Source organism: Centrocercus urophasianus, unplaced genomic scaffold (assembly GCF_019232065.1).
Source record: "Centrocercus urophasianus isolate 14NV4802_14NV808 unplaced genomic scaffold, USGS_Curo_1.0 seq_16, whole genome shotgun sequence".
Taxonomy (NCBI): domain Eukaryota; kingdom Metazoa; phylum Chordata; class Aves; order Galliformes; family Phasianidae; genus Centrocercus; species Centrocercus urophasianus.
Genome location: NW_024884711.1, coordinates 20,316,477 through 20,334,031, shown reverse-complemented (window position 1 = coordinate 20,334,031; position 17,555 = coordinate 20,316,477). Strand labels below are relative to the sequence as shown.

Below are 17,555 nucleotides of genomic sequence, written 5' to 3'. Positions count from 1 at the left end.
AAGAAATGCTGTCCTCCTTTACAAAGAAACCAGCTTTATTTGCACAAAGCTACCTCCCAGCTTTTGTGGAGATCAGAAGGCATTAAATGTAATGGCAGTGAGAGTACAAGGGAAGACTAGCGAAACCTCTTTTTTCCTGCTTGTTGTGCAGTACACTACAAGCATTTCTTGGCACTGATGCAGTCCACCTTTTCCCAAAGTTGCAAAAACGCACTTGCAGAGGTATTCAGGGACCGTGTCCCCCCAAATAAACCACGAACAAACAAGGCTCCATGCACATTCACATGAATGCCTCAGTTAAGAGCATTTCTTGCATTTCTAGTTCAGTGTGGATCTCAACTTTGCCTTTTGCAGGAAGTCTGCTGTTACGTTAACAAGGTCCTTTTACTTAATAGGCCAGCAACAACATACAGCCAGACTCCACTATACGGGTAGCATCAAGCTTTCCACTCATCTACATAATCAAGTCACCATATGTTTCAAGGTAAACGTGGATGCAGCTTTAATCTGTGTGTGTGTGAATTAAGACTACCAATTAGCTGTGGAAACACGCCTGAAAAACACAAAGCAAGACAGTCTCCATAAATAATATTTTTATGGTATCTACCCATGTGTTTTGTAACTACAAACATGTCTTAGCCTGACATCATCGAGCTGATGGAGTCAATGACTTAGAAGCAATCAATATGCCGGTGCTTAAGTTTTTTAATATTATACTGTTAATTCCAACATAACTACATACAGTAAATTAAGCTTAGAGTATCACTACGCATATTTATACATTTATCATAAGGGACTCAGCCTGGTAAAGTGTTGGGGAACTTGTGTGGGAGGGGAGGAAATGGCATTCATGGGAACTGTGAAAGACTGGGCCGTTCTGTAAGTTACAGCTCATGAAACGTACTTCAGAATGCCTGGACACATTTAGCTACTGTGCTTGAAACACGCAATCTCTATCCAAAAACAAAAGTGTTTGTTTGGGTGTCATGTCTGGCAAAGCTCTCCTGATATGTTTGCAAATACAAAATCATTAAATTGCTGATATTTCACATGCCAGCAGACTGCAAACTCTACTGACGCCTTCTCTACATGGCTAAATTTCAGTTTGGAACCAGTCAAATAAAGATAGCTTTATAGGGTTCAAATACCGTTAGATTTCTGTATCAAAGTAATAAAGACGTTAGCCTCATAAAGTTGCAGCAATGTATAAAGTGTAAGAAACAAGGAGGTCAGAACAAGTGGAGGAAAAAATTAAAATACAAAGCTGAACCAAACCTACAGGGAAGTTTGACTGCTCTTTTCCTCATAATTTAAACCAATCCAAAACATTTCTGCCCCAATCTTTAGATTTTTCTCCTGTGTTTGTCTGTATTATTTTTTTAAATTTGAAGTAGTTCCATTTTCTACTTTTAATAATAATATATTACTTCAAAGATAACAAATAGATATACTAACAGTATAGACAGATACTCGCCTTATTGGCGCGATAACTGAATATCATGTAAATAATGTAAATTTAAGCAGTAATAATACAAGAAAAGATAATGTTACAGTTTCAAGTCACCTCAAGGACGGCTGCTAATGAGGTCTCCTATTTTCATCTGACTGCTCTGCTGATCATTCTGCACTGCCTAACAAAGTAACATTACCTAACAGTACAGTTGTATTTAGCTGATCACTGCAGTTCTTCAAGTTACTTTAGATTAATATCTAATGGAAATCTGGAAAAAGAGTGGTATTTTTTGTTTTGCAATAAAACAGGCATTCTTTCTGCAAGAATAAATGGAAACTGAAAAGACATACAGGAATACACTCATTCAGAAAACAGATCTGTTAAAAAAAAAGAAAAGAGCAGGAGGGAAGAGAGGGCAAGGAGAGTGCCGAGGCTGAGGCCGTCAGTATGCATTGTTGCAATGTCCTCAGGAACGCAGAAAGCTTTGCACACAGCTGGTGCTTGAGGTCATTGTGGTACTCTCAAAACAAGAGTATAAGAAAAGAATTGGGGAAAAAAAAAAAAAAAAGCTTACAGTACTCTGTCATTTCTAAGTGAATCACAGTAATTTCAAAGTGCAAAAGGCTTGCAGTGTTCTTGGTTCTTCCTAAATCCCACACAAGGTGAGCATGCTGATCACCTTGCAGACTAGTACTAGATTTTAAACTGTACTTCACAAAATACCAATTTGAAAGGAGTGAACAAGCCTTATTCTGCCTTAGACTGCTCTTTTCTTCTGACAGAAAATACTGTCAGCTGTTGTAAGCAAAAGGATTTACACTGCATCTTCGAGTAGTCGACATCACCGCAACCACACGGGTTTCCATTCACATCATTGTTACCAGCTCAGTGTACCGAGGCCTCAAAATATCTGTCATCTTACAGTTTATTAAAGCATCTGACTCCAGTTCTTTTCATTAAAACAGCTGATATTTCTGTGATTTTAGGAGCTATTTAGTCACTGTTTCTATCATTCTGTTCATAGTTTAAAAAAAAAAAAAAAAAAAAAAAAAAAAAATTAACAATAGGATTTTTTTGTCCACAAGTAAAAGGATGGGGTCTGTAGCACTTCCAAAGAAAATGAAAGGCTTGAAGAGCAACCAAGACACCCACATGCCCAAGGAGCCACACTTGTGTTTCAGAACCCCCCATTCCAACGAAGTCACTGCACATACTCTCCATACTTTGCAGACTTCTAGGATATGCCACTTTTCCCATGGCAGGTAGAAAACCCCACAGTTCTCTCCATTCCCTTCAAGGCTACGCTGTTGCTTCACATATGTCCAACAGATTTTTAGTATCTATTTTTAGAAGGGCCAAAGTAGGAAACTGTTGTGGGGTCTTTTTTCCACTTGGTAAATTTAAGCTACTTATGCCCCCAATTCAACAAAATGTATAAACATCCACTTAACTCCAGGTGTGCTCATATCAAAGTAATGCAACTATTGATGCTTGATATGAAGCCGTGGCTCCAGTCAGGAGTTAACTTCCATTTCAGCACACCCAGGTTTCCATTCATCTCCTAACATCCAAAATTACACATACTGGCATCACTGTAGGATCACAGTCAAATTAAAACTCACAATGGTGGCAAAGGACTCTGAAGTGCATCTAACACAATTTATGTAAAGCAGCGTTTGTTTGAACTTTCTCACTAAAAAATAAAAATTAAAAATTAAAAAATTAAGCTATTATAGATCTGAGAGAATGCAAAAGGAAGAAGGACTTCTTTTAAAAGCTTGCAGTAATCTGTTTCAGTTTTGGTTTTTCATATCCCATTTGCTATAAAATAATGCTCAGTCAACCAATTTTTCTCAAGTTCAAGGAAGAAATTAAAAAAAGAAAAAACTAAAGAGAAAAAGAAGGCAGCAAAAGAAAGAGAGAGAGAGAGAGAGAAAGAGAGAGAGAAAGAGAGAGAGAAGAGAAAGAGAGAGAAAGAAAGAGAAAGATTACTTGGCTTCCAGTTAAGGTTTCACAATGCACTAGATTTTATTGGTTTAGTAAAACTATGCTCTTCCATAATACATGAAAGATTTGCCTCATTCCTTTGAGACTTGTTTCTTCTGTTGTTTGGTCAATTATTTTGTTTTTTCCATTTGTTGAAAAGAAAGATAAAAGGAAACATAGGTTCAAGTACAAAATAACTTCTCTTTCAAAAGAATGTTAAGTTTTTGTGTATGTTTTCTTCTGTTCACGCATTGTAATTACCCTTTGCTCTACTGCTGCAAGGCTTGTCTGGCGTAGGTAATTTTAAATGTAAAGTTCAGCTGTTGTTTTATCTAGGTAATTAGCAGGAGGCTCAAGTAACTGCAGACAGCATAGTATTGAATGATTACATAAATCGTTATACAACAAAATGCTAACTACTAAATGTGATTTCTGATTGTTCCTTTAATGTATAAATTGTGCGCCTATTTAGTAATATGCATAACTTCCAGTTGAGTAACCTACCTCTAAAAGTATTTGTAAAATACAGGAATCTATAAAATCCAGGAATCTATATGGAAAATAAACTCATGCTATTGTCTCCTGTAGGTCCAAGATCTCAAAATGAAGGAAATCCTCTCTCATCTACAATGAATACTGCACATTTAATATTCACGTTTTAACATTAGTAGAATTTTGACGGTCTAAATTGTCTATTTACAATGTTTATTAGAACACTTAAGAAGCAGATCCTCATGTAATGGCACCAAACTGTCTACTGTTTTAACACATTATATAAATGATTTTTTTCCACTTTGCATAACTCAGTGAATGTGAAGATATAACAGTGTAACTGTGTTAGCGATATTCCATACATATATTTAATTCCAGACTGACCAATGTTGCTGTGATTTAAGTTTAACTTTTGATCTACTAAAATGTCATTTCAAATGGATATGGGCTAGGTGAACATCTCACAGGATACAGATTTTTTATATATATTACTAAATAATGACAGCACACGTTTTTTCCACCTCTAAGACCCAAGGGAACAGTCCTTCTTCAAATGAATGTTCCTTCACTGCGCTCTTTGTTGTCCATGGAAGCACAGCAGATCACAAAAAGCATAAGCACAACCATGGCTATCTGGTCTGCCTCCTTTGCCCAAGCTAAGCTACATTCACAGTAAGAACACACGTCTTAAAATCTGGCCCTATCAAAAATCAGTGGGAGTTCTGTCATCAGTTTCTTCCAGGTGAAATTTCACTGAACACATATGTTTATAAATCATTTATTTTAATAACATTTTTTGGTGATTCAAATGCTTCAAATACATACAAGTGTCCACTACACGCATGTACCACCGTCGCATTTGGCTATTTTTGAATTCAAACTTTCATCAAATCCAATTCAAAAGCAGCCATCAAGTCACCGGAGACCCCAGGCATAAAGCTTAGAGGTCTAAATGACTTCTTGTTGCATGCGCCTATGCAGCCAGAAGCAAAGGTGATATCAGTGCCTGCTGAGTAGTGGGCAAAAGATTTTCTGTGATGTGGCTATGCCCCATGCTGCTCATAGCTCATACCCTGCCACCAGTAGTGCTTGAGAAATGGTGATGCAGATCTGGAAGTCTTTAAAGTCTCCTAAAAAAGTACGCGCACACTCATACAAAGCTTTTCATTTAATAAGAGCTTATAGCATTTTGCAAATGGAAGGAGGGTACTGGCACTGCCATTGTACGGACTAGGAACACAGGCATAAAATAAATGAGTGGGGCACAGGCTCAAAACAGATCCTAAGGCTGGGTTCGGTGTCCAGCTGTGCTCTGATGTAATGAAGTAGCCTTGAGCACTGTTTATCAAACTTCTCTAACACCACACTATTTTAGTTACGACCCTTATTAGCGACATATGCAAGTATTTATATTTTAAAAATATGATTTTCCCTTCACGTCCTTTCAAGTTGCATTCTTAAGAGTATTAGAACAAGGACACACAATAGCATGAAAAAGAAAAAAAAAAAGACTGAACCCAACTACACTAAAACTGCATTTTATCGCTGGATTTCAACTTTGCTCTTTCTGGTAGATGAAAGCAGACTTATTTCACTTCCCTTCTGGAGACTAGCAAAACTGGTTGGATAAAGTTCATTCCAATATTGAAAGAAACATGCTACAGTGGCCGCTATACTGTGATGTAACATTGTCTTTGCTGGAAGCAATAACACTATGAGCAATATCAGATTATTAGCAGACAGCAGCAAAGATAATGTCACCTTCCCTTAAATTTCAAGGCACAGAACCCAGTCCTACTCTTGAGAATTTCAAAGGTACAGCACATCGAGTCATCCTATCACCGGAGAATGAACATTTACGAATGGCAAACTCTACGCAGATTAAAAGGCTCAATTAAAAACTACTTATTAAATAACCAGCATATCTGAGAAGGCAATAAGTCTGAGAGCAAACAAAAACAAAAGTCCGGAATCTGATCACTTACTGTGCAAAGTACTAGAGAAGCTACGCTAAATATGTCAGGTTAAATTTTGCCCAAGGGTGCTAAAACCAATGAAATTAAAATTCACCTTATGTATATAAAGCAGGATTAGCAATGCTCAAACTATCCTAGTATTTCATCAATCAATATTTGGAAGAATTGTAATGCATTGCTTTTTCCCTATCATACTACATTAGTTTAAAAAATAAAGGACAACTACAGTCACAATTCTTGAGTAAGTTTTACTGAAATTTGCAGTTCTCCTGCCAGGCTGCTCCGATCTTTAATCCACACGTGTCCATATCTCTTTCTGCAATTTGATTCTAGCACCACGTTTCTAACTCATCCAGACCCCTTGCGACTTCGCTTTGAAGACTGGATCCTTGATAGTGCTTAATACCAAATAATAAAAGAATAACATGAAGTTACATTTCTGTGCCAAAAGTTTCAGACCGGAGTAACAGTCAACCTCCAATGGCTTAAAAAACCTCCAGAGCTTAAAGAGTTGCACTGGAGTCAACAGACCTTCTCACAAAAACATTTGTGCTCCAGAGAACAGCTACATTGAGACCTCAATGCTTATATGGGTGGGGGAAGTGTAAATCGTACTGAATAATATAAGTAAATAGCCAGAAATACATACTTATTGCTGTCCTGACACAATTAGTTTTAGGCAATGGGAAAAAGGGTTGGTTTTTTTTTTTTCAAATTTACCAGTAAAATAGTGTTTGAAATGTTTACAGATCTAAAAATTTGAAGATTGTATTTCTCGAGAAGAACGTGAATGTACAGTAATTTTTGTAAGGTAAATGATAGAGCAAGTACCCCATAGCATAACCCGATGTTTGCTAATTAATTAGTCTTACCCTTTTTCTCCTAAGATCATTATTATTGTCCACCACATTTGGAACTTGCTTCATTTGTGAAATCTACAATGTCTTTTTGGTTGTTGTTGTTTTCCTGTACAATGGTAAGCAACGCTTTGATAATGGATACCAAACAAATTAACTCTTTTCAGAAAAACTGTGCTTTATTACATATTTTTCCTGCTTCCGTTTACAACCATGTTGAAAAGCACAGACACATTGATGAATCAGTTACATAGTTCTTTTTGACTACAAGTGTTTAGCTCATTTTTCTTACTGATGTGTTTCAGAAACCAATCAGAAGTCCTCAAAACCAATGATTTCACAGTATTTACAATCATTTATCAAAATGACCTGCTTTCAAACAAGTGCATATGATTTATGGTATTTAGTTGTGTTTAAAATAAATTCTCTGGAGATGTTACTTTTACTGCATGCTTGTTGAGAATAGGTAGGTTATAAAAGATGTTAAGGCACTGGAGAAAAGAGTACTGTTTTCTTTTTGCATGATTTCTCAATGAACAAAACCCAGCAGAACAGCCACTGAAACGCTGGATTCCTGAGATGTTTTTGTAGGTTTAACAGTAGTGTTTCTATATGACATTATTGTAAATGCAGTAAAAATGTGAATGGACATTATTACCTGCTAGCCTTCCACTGGAAAATTATGCCATATAGAAACATTTTTCCACGTCAAATTAAGAATAAAAAAATAAAAAATACTTAAAAAAAAGACTTCTCATATCTGGAGGTGTGTTTAATTACGTTAAACTTTCATTCACTAGAATCGAATTTCCTATTAACATATATATCTATATATCTATCATAATTCCATGTTTGAGCAGTAGCAATGCCTAGAAGAGCTTCTTTAGTAGGACTCACGCTCCCCTAAACTTTACAGCTCAGTACTGAATTTTAGGTTTTCTTAAGATACGTTCACTTTCTTTTTGCATTTCTCAGTAAAGTCAGTTTTCACTTCTACGTAGGTTTTTCTCCTGAGCAAAGTTTTAACAAATCTGGGACTGAACTAAGCCAACTGACACAATCACAGTAGTAATTTTTTATCTGATATGCACTGTATCATCTCAGAAACAAAACCTACTCAACAAAAAAAACAGAAAGAAAATGGCCTTAAAAGTCACAAGCAGCTAATGAGAAGGGGAGAAATTAAAATAATAATAATAAATCAAAATATACCATACAGAACAACTCACAACACAAAGCAAGAAAGAGCTCCAAAAATATGTTTTTCATACACTCAACATGGTTTTCATCTGCACCTCATTAGCACACAGATAATCCTGACCGTTAGTGCGCTTTAAAATAAGTGAATTTACTTGCAACCTATCCTCAGTTTTATTATCGCCACTTTCCTCCACCATCCTCACCATAAGCAGAGCTGAGCTAGGAGGGCTGCAGATGGCAATACTCACTGCAGAAATCTTGTGTCTATAGACCTGAGGGCATCCCTCCAGCTTGCCTGCACATCTACTGAGTCACTGCTGGGCCTATGCAGGTTGAAAGGAATGTCCTCAGCTAGTGAGAGTGACTGCAGAACACAGAGACACTGACAACTGTACTGTGCATGAGTCGATGGCTAAGCAAGCAGTGTTTCCCAGACCTCTATAACAAGAACAGTTGGCAGTGTCACCGTGTCCTTTAGCAGCCGAGTCAATAGCTTCTAAGGGTATTTCTAAAACCTGCGTTAGGCAGAAGAGAACTTTAAATCAGGCAGATTACATGGAAATACTATCAAAGCACATTTCACCTGGCTTTCTGCTTCCAAACAAAAGTGTAACAAAGCGTAGCGCAAACAGTGGCTCTCTCCTTCCATTCCTCTGCAAGATGTGAATTTCAGAGAAAAAGAGCAAGCACAGGAACAAGCACACGGCCCACTGCCCAATATTTTGCCTGCCTTCTGGAGTTCCTTCTTAATTGAAAGAATTACCCTCCTGCCATTATAACAAGTAAGCAAAAATGGGCACTGCTTCTGGTAAAGATACTTCTTTGGAGTATCTACACGGCTAAGCAACAATTACTAGTTTGGGAGATAAATGACACAAGTACCACTGACGTTTCACTTTCTTGTAACTATCTATAAACTCGGTTTTATGAATCATCATTACTGATCTGGTAACGCAGGGATGAAAGCAGTGCAGTGCAAGGAAGGGGTGGCCTAAGGTTAATGCACATCTGACGTACAAAACAGCTTCAGTGCTCAAGAAAACACGGAACATTCTGTGGCTTTATGCGATATGCTTCAGAGCAGGAAATATATCTGTAAATAAGCAGGAGCATTAATAATTGTCTCAGAATACTGGCAGTGAAACTTAAACAGTCTCTCTTCTTAGTTATTTACTATAAGGATTTTATACAAACGCCTATTGAAGTGGTTCCAAGTGTGATGAATCTGTCACCAAAAATTGGGGAGGGGGGGATAAAATGCTTTAAAGCATAGCCATTTGTTTAAAAAAGCAGATTGATGAGAAATAAAGGGAGTGATTTTTAATTTAATGAGAGGCAATTATGGATTACAGATATAGAAATGCAGCAAGTTAACAACAGTTCCTTCTGCCATACGTTAGGATGGCATTAAGCAGCATCAGAGTTTAGGATTAATAAAGGGGTGGGGTTAAATGGTTGTCCAAAATTCTGGCTTTTCCTGAGGAAAGACCAAAGACATTGCAGCTACCCAGCTGCTGTCAGAAGGTGCCTATTTTCAGTTCTAGAAGTTCCTCATTGAGTGAATGGACAAAATGCTTTCTTCCTCAGAGAGAGGAGGGGGCAACCAGCAGTTACCTGCTTTGGTCTTTTGAAAGTCTCAGAAAGTGATGTGTGGATCACAGCGCGATCAGTGTAAGCACAGTCGCAACTCGAGGCTCCCACCCGTGTCCACTAAATCCAACGGAAGGCTCCAGTCCCTTCAGGATACAATCTCTGACATTCCTCAGTGGTTTTTTTTTTTTTTTTTTTTTTTTGGTTTGCATCGCAAAATTAAATAAACAGAAAGCAATACAGATACTTCCCTGACAGTGAAAGGGACCCATTTCCTTTTTTCGCTTCAGCTTTAAGTACGCTGACAAATACAAGAAATCCTTACACCAACAGGACAGGCATCCAATTATTTTTCAGTAGTAACAGGGACTCAAATTGTAGCACTTCTACCTCACAAAAATCTGACAAATCCTTTTGTTTCATAAAGCACAAGGAAGATGCATCAATGGAATTCACCACCGCTGTTTGACAAAGTACAGCTTTCATTCTTGGAAGACTTTTCAGCCCGGCTACATAAGATAAAACTCAACTAAGCCTATCCTGAATGACAAATAAAAATAATTTACTAATGTAATGATGGTATCCTTCAGGGTCATTTTCCTAAATGGTTCCAATCGCTCACTACTCTACCGAGCCAACAACATTCTGACTGCAAGAGGTCACGGTTTCAATTGGGAACTCCACAGCTATGTGGAAAAGCCTTTCACTTTCTCTTCCTTGATAACAAACAATTTACGACGCCTGCTCTGGAGCTCTCGGAGCACCGCGTCCTCCTTTCCAAGTGCCCACTGCCCCCTCGCTGCATCCCTGACGGCCCTTTGGTTTGCGTGTGCCACCTTTGCATCGCCTGCACCACATGCCTTTAGTCAGAGCTGCCCTTGCTAGGCTCCGCCGGTTTAAGCAGAAATTATGTCGGCTTTTGTGAGCCCAGAGCTCCCAAATCACCCTTCTAAAATAACCGCGGATCTGTACGTTTTTCTGCTCATCTATAAGCAAGAGTTGTGGTGTTGTGAAAAGTCAGACAGCTCCTTCCTTCCCTCTGCCCCCGGCACCAGCAATTTTCTAAAGCTCTCATTCACCCGTTTGGCTGACGGACCCCAACTTTTGCCCCTTCCCGAGGACTGAGCGGCACGCATATCCAGATCCTACACACAGGGTGCAAAAGGCTCGGAACGGCCCGAGCAGCCCCACGCTGCGATCTCCCTTCGCAGTGCCGCAATGCCGCAGCCCGCGGGCAGGGCGGGGGCACCGAGCGCGTCCTGTCCCCAACTTTGGGGCAGAGGTGGCGGATCGACAAGGAGGAGGGGGACGCGGAGCCAGATCCTAAAATCCTCACCGAAACTATGAACAGCTCTCGCTCGGATGGAAACTTTCCTCCCGCCGCCACCTTCACTACTTCATGCGCTATCACGTGCTGGATTTTTCCTTTTTATTTCTCCCCCCCGTGGCCCTAATAAAGTTGCCCTTAATGACGGACATCCCGAGAACGCGGCCGATGGCAGCCCCGTGGCAGCCCCGCGGCGAAAGCAGCCGAGCCGGGCCGAGCCGGGCCGGGCTGGGACAGCCGGGACCCGGCAGCGCAGCTCCCCGGTACCCTCCGCCCGGGTTCCCACCCCTCAGGGAAAGCCGTCGTTACCTGAGCTGTCGCTTTTCCTCTTGCCGGACCTCTTCTCCGTTTCCACCGGGGACAGAGCCTGCCTGCCATAGTCCCCCGGCGCACACGCTGCCCCCGTAGGGGTGGTAGTGCCCAGGCTGGAGGAGTTCGAACACAGCACGGGGGGGCTGCTGCCCAGCTCTGGGGGTCCTCCTGAGTCCGGCTGGAGGCAGAGGCTGTGCCTGGCCGCGGCGGGAGGAGACGACATCTGAGGGATGTGCCAGTTCGTCTGCAAAGCCTGGTGCTGCTGTTGCTGGTGGTGGTGGTGGTGATGGTGGTGATGATGGTGGTGCCCCCTATGATGCTGGCTGGCAAACATGCCCTCCTCATTGGGGTATCCCGTTATTATGCAAGAGGAAGAAGAAGACAGATCGGGGTAGGACATGTGGTCGGATCTTCCATGCAGGGCAAGAGAAGACTGGGAGAAAGGGTGCAAGCTCTGCGCGGTGGCATGGGGGCTGCGCAGGCAGCCAAAGAGTGTGTGATCCATGGCATGCAAGTCTCAGGTTCCAGGCAGGAGAGCTTAGGAAGGATCCAACTTCACCACCCTTTGTCAACTTTCACTGTAAACAGATCGGGGCTGGGATTTTTTTTTTCCAAAACGGCAACGACAGACTTTGCAGCAAGCAACTGAGCTCAAATAATCCAGGTCTTTAGCCCTAGCGGCCAGTCTCCGCTGCATAAACACTCGGACCTAGATGAGCCTTTCTCAGAGCTGCTCAGATGTCAAGAAGTGGGAGAGCTTGAAGCCAATAGAAGGTGGTCCCAGAGAACTGCTTGAAGGGGGAAACGGCTCTGAGAGGTTATAAATACAGTAGTGTGTAATGTGAGCTGGGGGCTGGCTTAGCGGCACAGCACTGACCACATGCAAACTCCCTCCAAAACGCCAGCGCCATCCCCGCGCCGAGCGGCTCCGGCAGCGGGCGGCAGCGCTGCGCGCCCCGGGCGGCGGCGGCGGCGACGGGGGGGGGTTGGGTTGGGGTGGGGTGGCCGGGGGCGGCCCAGCGGGGAACGGCCGCTTCTCCTCCCCCTCGACGCGGGGAGCGCGTTCGCCGCTCCGCCGGGGCTGTGCGCTCCCCCCTCCGAACGGATACGGGGCAAGGCGGGGGGCGGCCGGGCCCCACGGGGCCATCACCGCACCCCTCCCCACCCCTTTCCCATCCTGGAAAGAAGGGAGAGCGATAAAGGACACCCCGCGGAGTGTGCGCAGGAGCGAGGTGCAGTACATGGGCGAAATCAAATACGCCTGGAGGGCGCGGGGCTGCAGTCCCACCTGAGCTCTCAGCGCACCTGGGCATGGCCTGGCTTGGCTGCGCGAGGCTGCCCGCACACCTCGGCCTTAAAGACAGGAGAACCCCAATGTGTGTGGGTCTGCGATAAAACACCCGGTGCTCAGCGAGCTGCCACGTGTGTTCGAACACAGACAAGTCGCTTCTTGCCCCCTGCCCCTCCAGAAGCGCAGTTTGCTCAACTTCTTCGCTTGCTGCGTCGCAGTCTTTAGCGTGGGACAACCTGGAGAGGGACAGCCTGGGCTGCGCGTGTCGTGGGATTAGCAGCAGCCCCGAAGAAGGCTGTACGTGGGTTTAAACTAGGATAAAGCGCTTATTGGTCATTGCTCAAAGCGATGCCCACTGCTGAAATGCTGAGTTCCTTTGCCCTTTCTCCTCGCTCTACCTTCCTCCTCCTCCCCGCAAACCAAACTTAAAGTGAAAAGAAAAAAAAAAAAAAAAAAAAAAAAGAAAAAAAAGAAAGCACAGAGCACAGAGCACTCCCTTTTCAGTCTAAACTCTTGGGTCCATGTGCGAAAGATAAAATGAATTTGAATTGCCATTGGAAAAAATCAGGAATTGTATGAGATTTGCAAGAGCTGGTTTCTTAAACGGAAATTGAGTCCTATTTTGTGGGAAATTAGTTTTGCAGACTTTCTGAAAAAAAAAAAAAAAAAATCTAAAACTTTTGTTCAGCAGCTGCTCCACTTTTCCCTGCAGTTTCAGGCTGAGCTGGAACCTGCAGCAGTCTTTCGACGGTAAGACTTTCCCCCCTTTTCTGTCATCTAATGCTTTTTAAGAATTGTCTCTAGATTTAACTGTAACAATGCGGTCTTTAAAAAGAGAGCGGCGTCCAAAGCAGAAGTCGCTGCCTCTGTGCACTGTTCAAAACTTGATATTTCTTCAGAATAAAGGAAATATACAGTTACAACACTGATGAAATATTTTGTGCTTTTCATTGTGTTTATCGTTTCAATATGTGCTCTAATATTAAAAAAAAAAAAAAAAAAAAAAAAAAAAAAGAGTACAAAGAAATCGCAGTGGCTGAAGCGCTCTTGGTTCCGCGAACCCGCCGGGCCGCGGGCGCGGTGATGCCGCTGTCCCCGCAACGGGGTGTGCCACCAAAGCACGGGGCCACCGGCCCCGCCGGCCCCGATCTCATGTCCCCGCCGCGGGCGGCCCCAGGTGAGCGCGAGGAGCGGCCGCCCGGCCCCGCTGCGCTCCGCGGCTCTCCAACCTGCTGCTGTCAGTCCGCCCGCCCCGGCCGAGGGGGCGAGACGCCGTCGTGCGGGCCGGGGGTGAGGGGGGGGGGGGGGGGGGAAGGAATGCAGGGACCCGTCCTGCAAGGGCGGCCGCTGCCGGAGCTCTGACACCGACACGGATGCGAAGGGGCCGGGGAAGTCCCGGACCCAAAGCGCTGTGAAAGTGCTTTTTTTTTTTTTTTTTTTTTTTTCCCCTTTTTTTTTTTTTTTTTAAATTCTAGGGGATGGCCGCACAAGATTTCTCGCGCGGGATAAGAAAGGGGGAATAAGTGAAGCAAAGCGAGAGGGTGAGAGGGGAAGGGAGAAAGATTGGGTTTCCAAGAGAAGGTAAGAGATGGAGCCAAATCGTGCTTTTTAGAGAGAGGTAGGAGAGGCTTGAAAAGGTGAAGAAATAAAAGAGAAAAAGAAAAAATATAAAAGGAATGCAGTAACAAAGCCATAATGGCACGGCAACGTCTTTGCCATCAGCTTCATAACCAGACGTGAATATGTGAGGCTGCATTTCCTTTGGCGCTGGTGACCCCCAATACATACACAAGTCCCACACCAAGTGTTCTTAGCACTTCTTCCATCAGCGCTTTGAAGCACAGAAGAACTGGAAATGCAAACCTCAATGAAGCGTTGTGCTTTCATTTTAAACGATGTAAGGAGAATGCAAACACAGGCAACTCATGATGAGGCAAATAAACAGACATTTACTGGAGCAATCCAGAAAGTTTCTGAACGGAGCTATCGGATAACTATGGTTACGTGATGCCATACTTTGTAAACATTTGTGATTTTTTCAAAGAAAGCTCCAGTGCAAAGCTTCTCAGTGCAATAATTACTGAAGAAAGTGTAAAGCAGCTATTACCTCTCAATGTAAATGGTTGGATTCTTGTTCATACTGTATCTTTTTAGAATGTGTATTTGACCTACATATGGTACAAAAGCATTATTTAAATCAATGCCAGCAAATTTGCCCAAAGCTTATAACATCAAGTGAAAAAATAGAATGTTTTAAATATGAAAACAGTAAACCGTTTAACTCATAAAAACATCTGGAGCCAACGCAGTTTGGAACATCATTTATATTTTCATATAAGGGCTAATATTTGCATTCGCTTTGTGTTTTTTGGTTGCGGTTGTTGTTTCCTTTTTTAACTTACGATTTATGGCATAAGAGATCATATAAAATTGACCTGAATGAACCAGCACGCAATTCCTTTGCTTTAGGACTTCTGTAGCCTCGTTGGGTATTTTACGTTGAAGGCTAAAAGCACCATCTTCTCAAGCAATGCCAGAATGTAAGTAAAATTCTCAAACATTTCTTTCTGGTGTGCAGTTCGAATATTTGCAGTGTGCATAGGACAAGGAAATCAGACGGTCCTACTTGGGGACCACTGTTTCGATGGGGGTAAACTGCCCTAACTTTGCTGAAGTCAGCAAAAAGGTGGCAATTTATGCCATTTGAGATCGTTCTCCTTACTGTCAAAGACAAAGCTAACAAATATGAATTCAGTTTATTTTAGCCAAAGATTTTATTGTACTCAAGAGCCTACCAAAGCAAGAGGACGAGATTTTATTGTACTGTAATTATGATCAGTTCGTATTTTTCCATGGCAATTTGGTGAAGGCAGGCATCATTATTTAACCTTAGAGTCAATCCAGATTCACAACAGATGTATGTTTATTTTCAGTCTTCCTTTTTCCTAATTTTTCCCTGCTTAAGTCCCATGGAGGCAATATAATTATTTCTCTTGATACCTGTGCTGCAATGGAAACCTACAGATACAAGCAGCAATAAAGCCAGGGGATTATGCATCATTTCAGAGATGCTTGGTTGCCTTAACTGAAAATCCTCACCCAGAGAATGAATAATTGGTTGGTTGATTTGTCAGAAATGCCTAATCCCTGCCTAGTTAAAGACACTGATAACTGCATTTACCACTCATAAATCGATGGTGTATCGGTGTCTTCTTGGTGACTCACCAGAAAATCAGGGGTGCTTTTTTGAGAAATTCCACTGCCACAAAGTGCACCACATAACTTTAGCACTGCATTTCTGTGGTGTACTTCCAGTTCACTCTTTTTAACGTTTACATGTGCATTGGTTTAACACTTATCAGACACAATTTTTGGTTTAAAGACTACATCATACCTATAAAAACGTTAAGCCCGAATCCATATTTTCAGCTACCTCTCCTGGATACATATGGATTCTGTTCTAATTTTCATGATCTCCAAGTATTACAAATTTTAAAGCTATGCCAGCAATTTAGTATATTACATAAAAGTTGTGCTGAACTATGAGGCCCTCACTGAAAATGATTTACAACTTTGCATTACATCATTAAAAGTTATGTGATTTGCCAACCCACTCCAGCCAGTAAAATATCTTACGCTTCTTATTTATTTTAAATAAACTGATGAAATACTAAAATGGTGAATGTACTTGAAGCTTCACACCTGAGCGATGATGTTTCAGGAATGCTTTTAGAGCTTAAACTATGGGGAAACTGCATTCCGCATTAGATACTCAAAAGCCCCAGAACAAGTTCTCTTCAAATCCATGGTGTGCGCTCGTACGTCTTAAATAGATAATCCATTTGCAGACTAAACTATCTTGCACAATGCCATTTCTTTCCCAATCTGCATGTTACATTGCAACTTACCAACTGCTCAATTCTTTTCAGTATTATCTCCGCTTAAGAACTCTGACCTAAAAAACAGTTATCTCAATCCTTGTAGGGTGTTTTAATGATCCATATCTCTCAATTGTATTTAGAAATGTATTTGAAGCGCATGTGCAGGCAAGCCAATGATGCCTGAAAAATATGTTTTCCATTTTGTTTTCTTCAGATCTTGACAGTTAGACACTATACTCAGTCAATTCTCCTATTAAAATTACTAATCATAGAGGGAAAAAGGCTTGTTTTTTTTCATATTGTTCATTTCATTATTTAATGAAGTTTGCACTGTGGATTTTGATAGCTACACAAAGGACATTTCACCGGATCCCCCATCAAAATACACACAGATGCAGATGGAAACAGGGTTAAGTGCATTTTAAACCCTTTAAATTTTACCAGTGCTTATTTCATACTGTGCAGTTAATATTTTGCTGATGATATTTGATCATCCAGAATAAAAAATGCAGCTGACTCAGATGTTTGTGCATCAAATGTTTCACACTAAGACTTAATCCTGCTTACCGAACAAATAAACAGAGTGTTTACTTTACAAAGACCAAAGTAGAGAAGAAAAAACTGTCATTACCTGAGCTATTTATCATCCCTGGCTGACATTCCTGGGCCCTTCTAGGACCAGCAGCAGGGGGCATATTTCATAATTCTGCTGCTGTTGGGGGATGGTAGCAGCGTGATAAGTCCCTAATCTTCATCACCTCTTTTGCACATTAATGAGAAAAATGTAGCTCGCAGTGTATATTCCTCGCCACTTCTAATTTTCTCAGCTCTGAAATGAGAAAAAGACACACATGCATAGATGAATGCACCAAGCATAAATAAATATCTACACAGTATCTAGGTTTTAATAGCTGCTGGGATTATGTCACCTACTCTGCAGGTATATATGCCTGTGATTTACAGCGTGATGAGCTCTAGACTCAGAGCAGAAAGCCAGAACTAGCGAGTATTCGGGAGAGAATGATATTCATCACCCCGAGGAGCTCAGGCTCTATTCATTTCACTTGCTTCACGTGGGAGTACTTCTGCGTTTTTACAGAGTCCTGTCTGCGTTCACGGCAATTTGCTCGACTAGAAGCATTCGCGGGGTTGGAACCTTAATTAATAGTAGCTGTAGGAAACAGCAAAAA

The 17,555-nt window shown here is 41.7% G+C and overlaps 1 protein-coding gene across 1 annotated transcript in view; it reads right to left on the bottom strand.

Moving 5' to 3' along the window:
- The window catches only part of MEOX2 (mesenchyme homeobox 2), a 52,815-nt gene extending 40,854 nt beyond the window's left edge, over window positions 1-11,961 (bottom strand). Inside the window, exon 1 of the mRNA XM_042817052.1 lies at window positions 11,191-11,961. Coding sequence (XP_042672986.1) covers window positions 11,191-11,698 — 508 coding nt within the window. The 5' untranslated portion in view covers window positions 11,699-11,961. The remainder of the gene's footprint in view (window positions 1-11,190) is intronic.
- Between the last annotated feature and the right edge of the window lie 5,594 nt (window positions 11,962-17,555).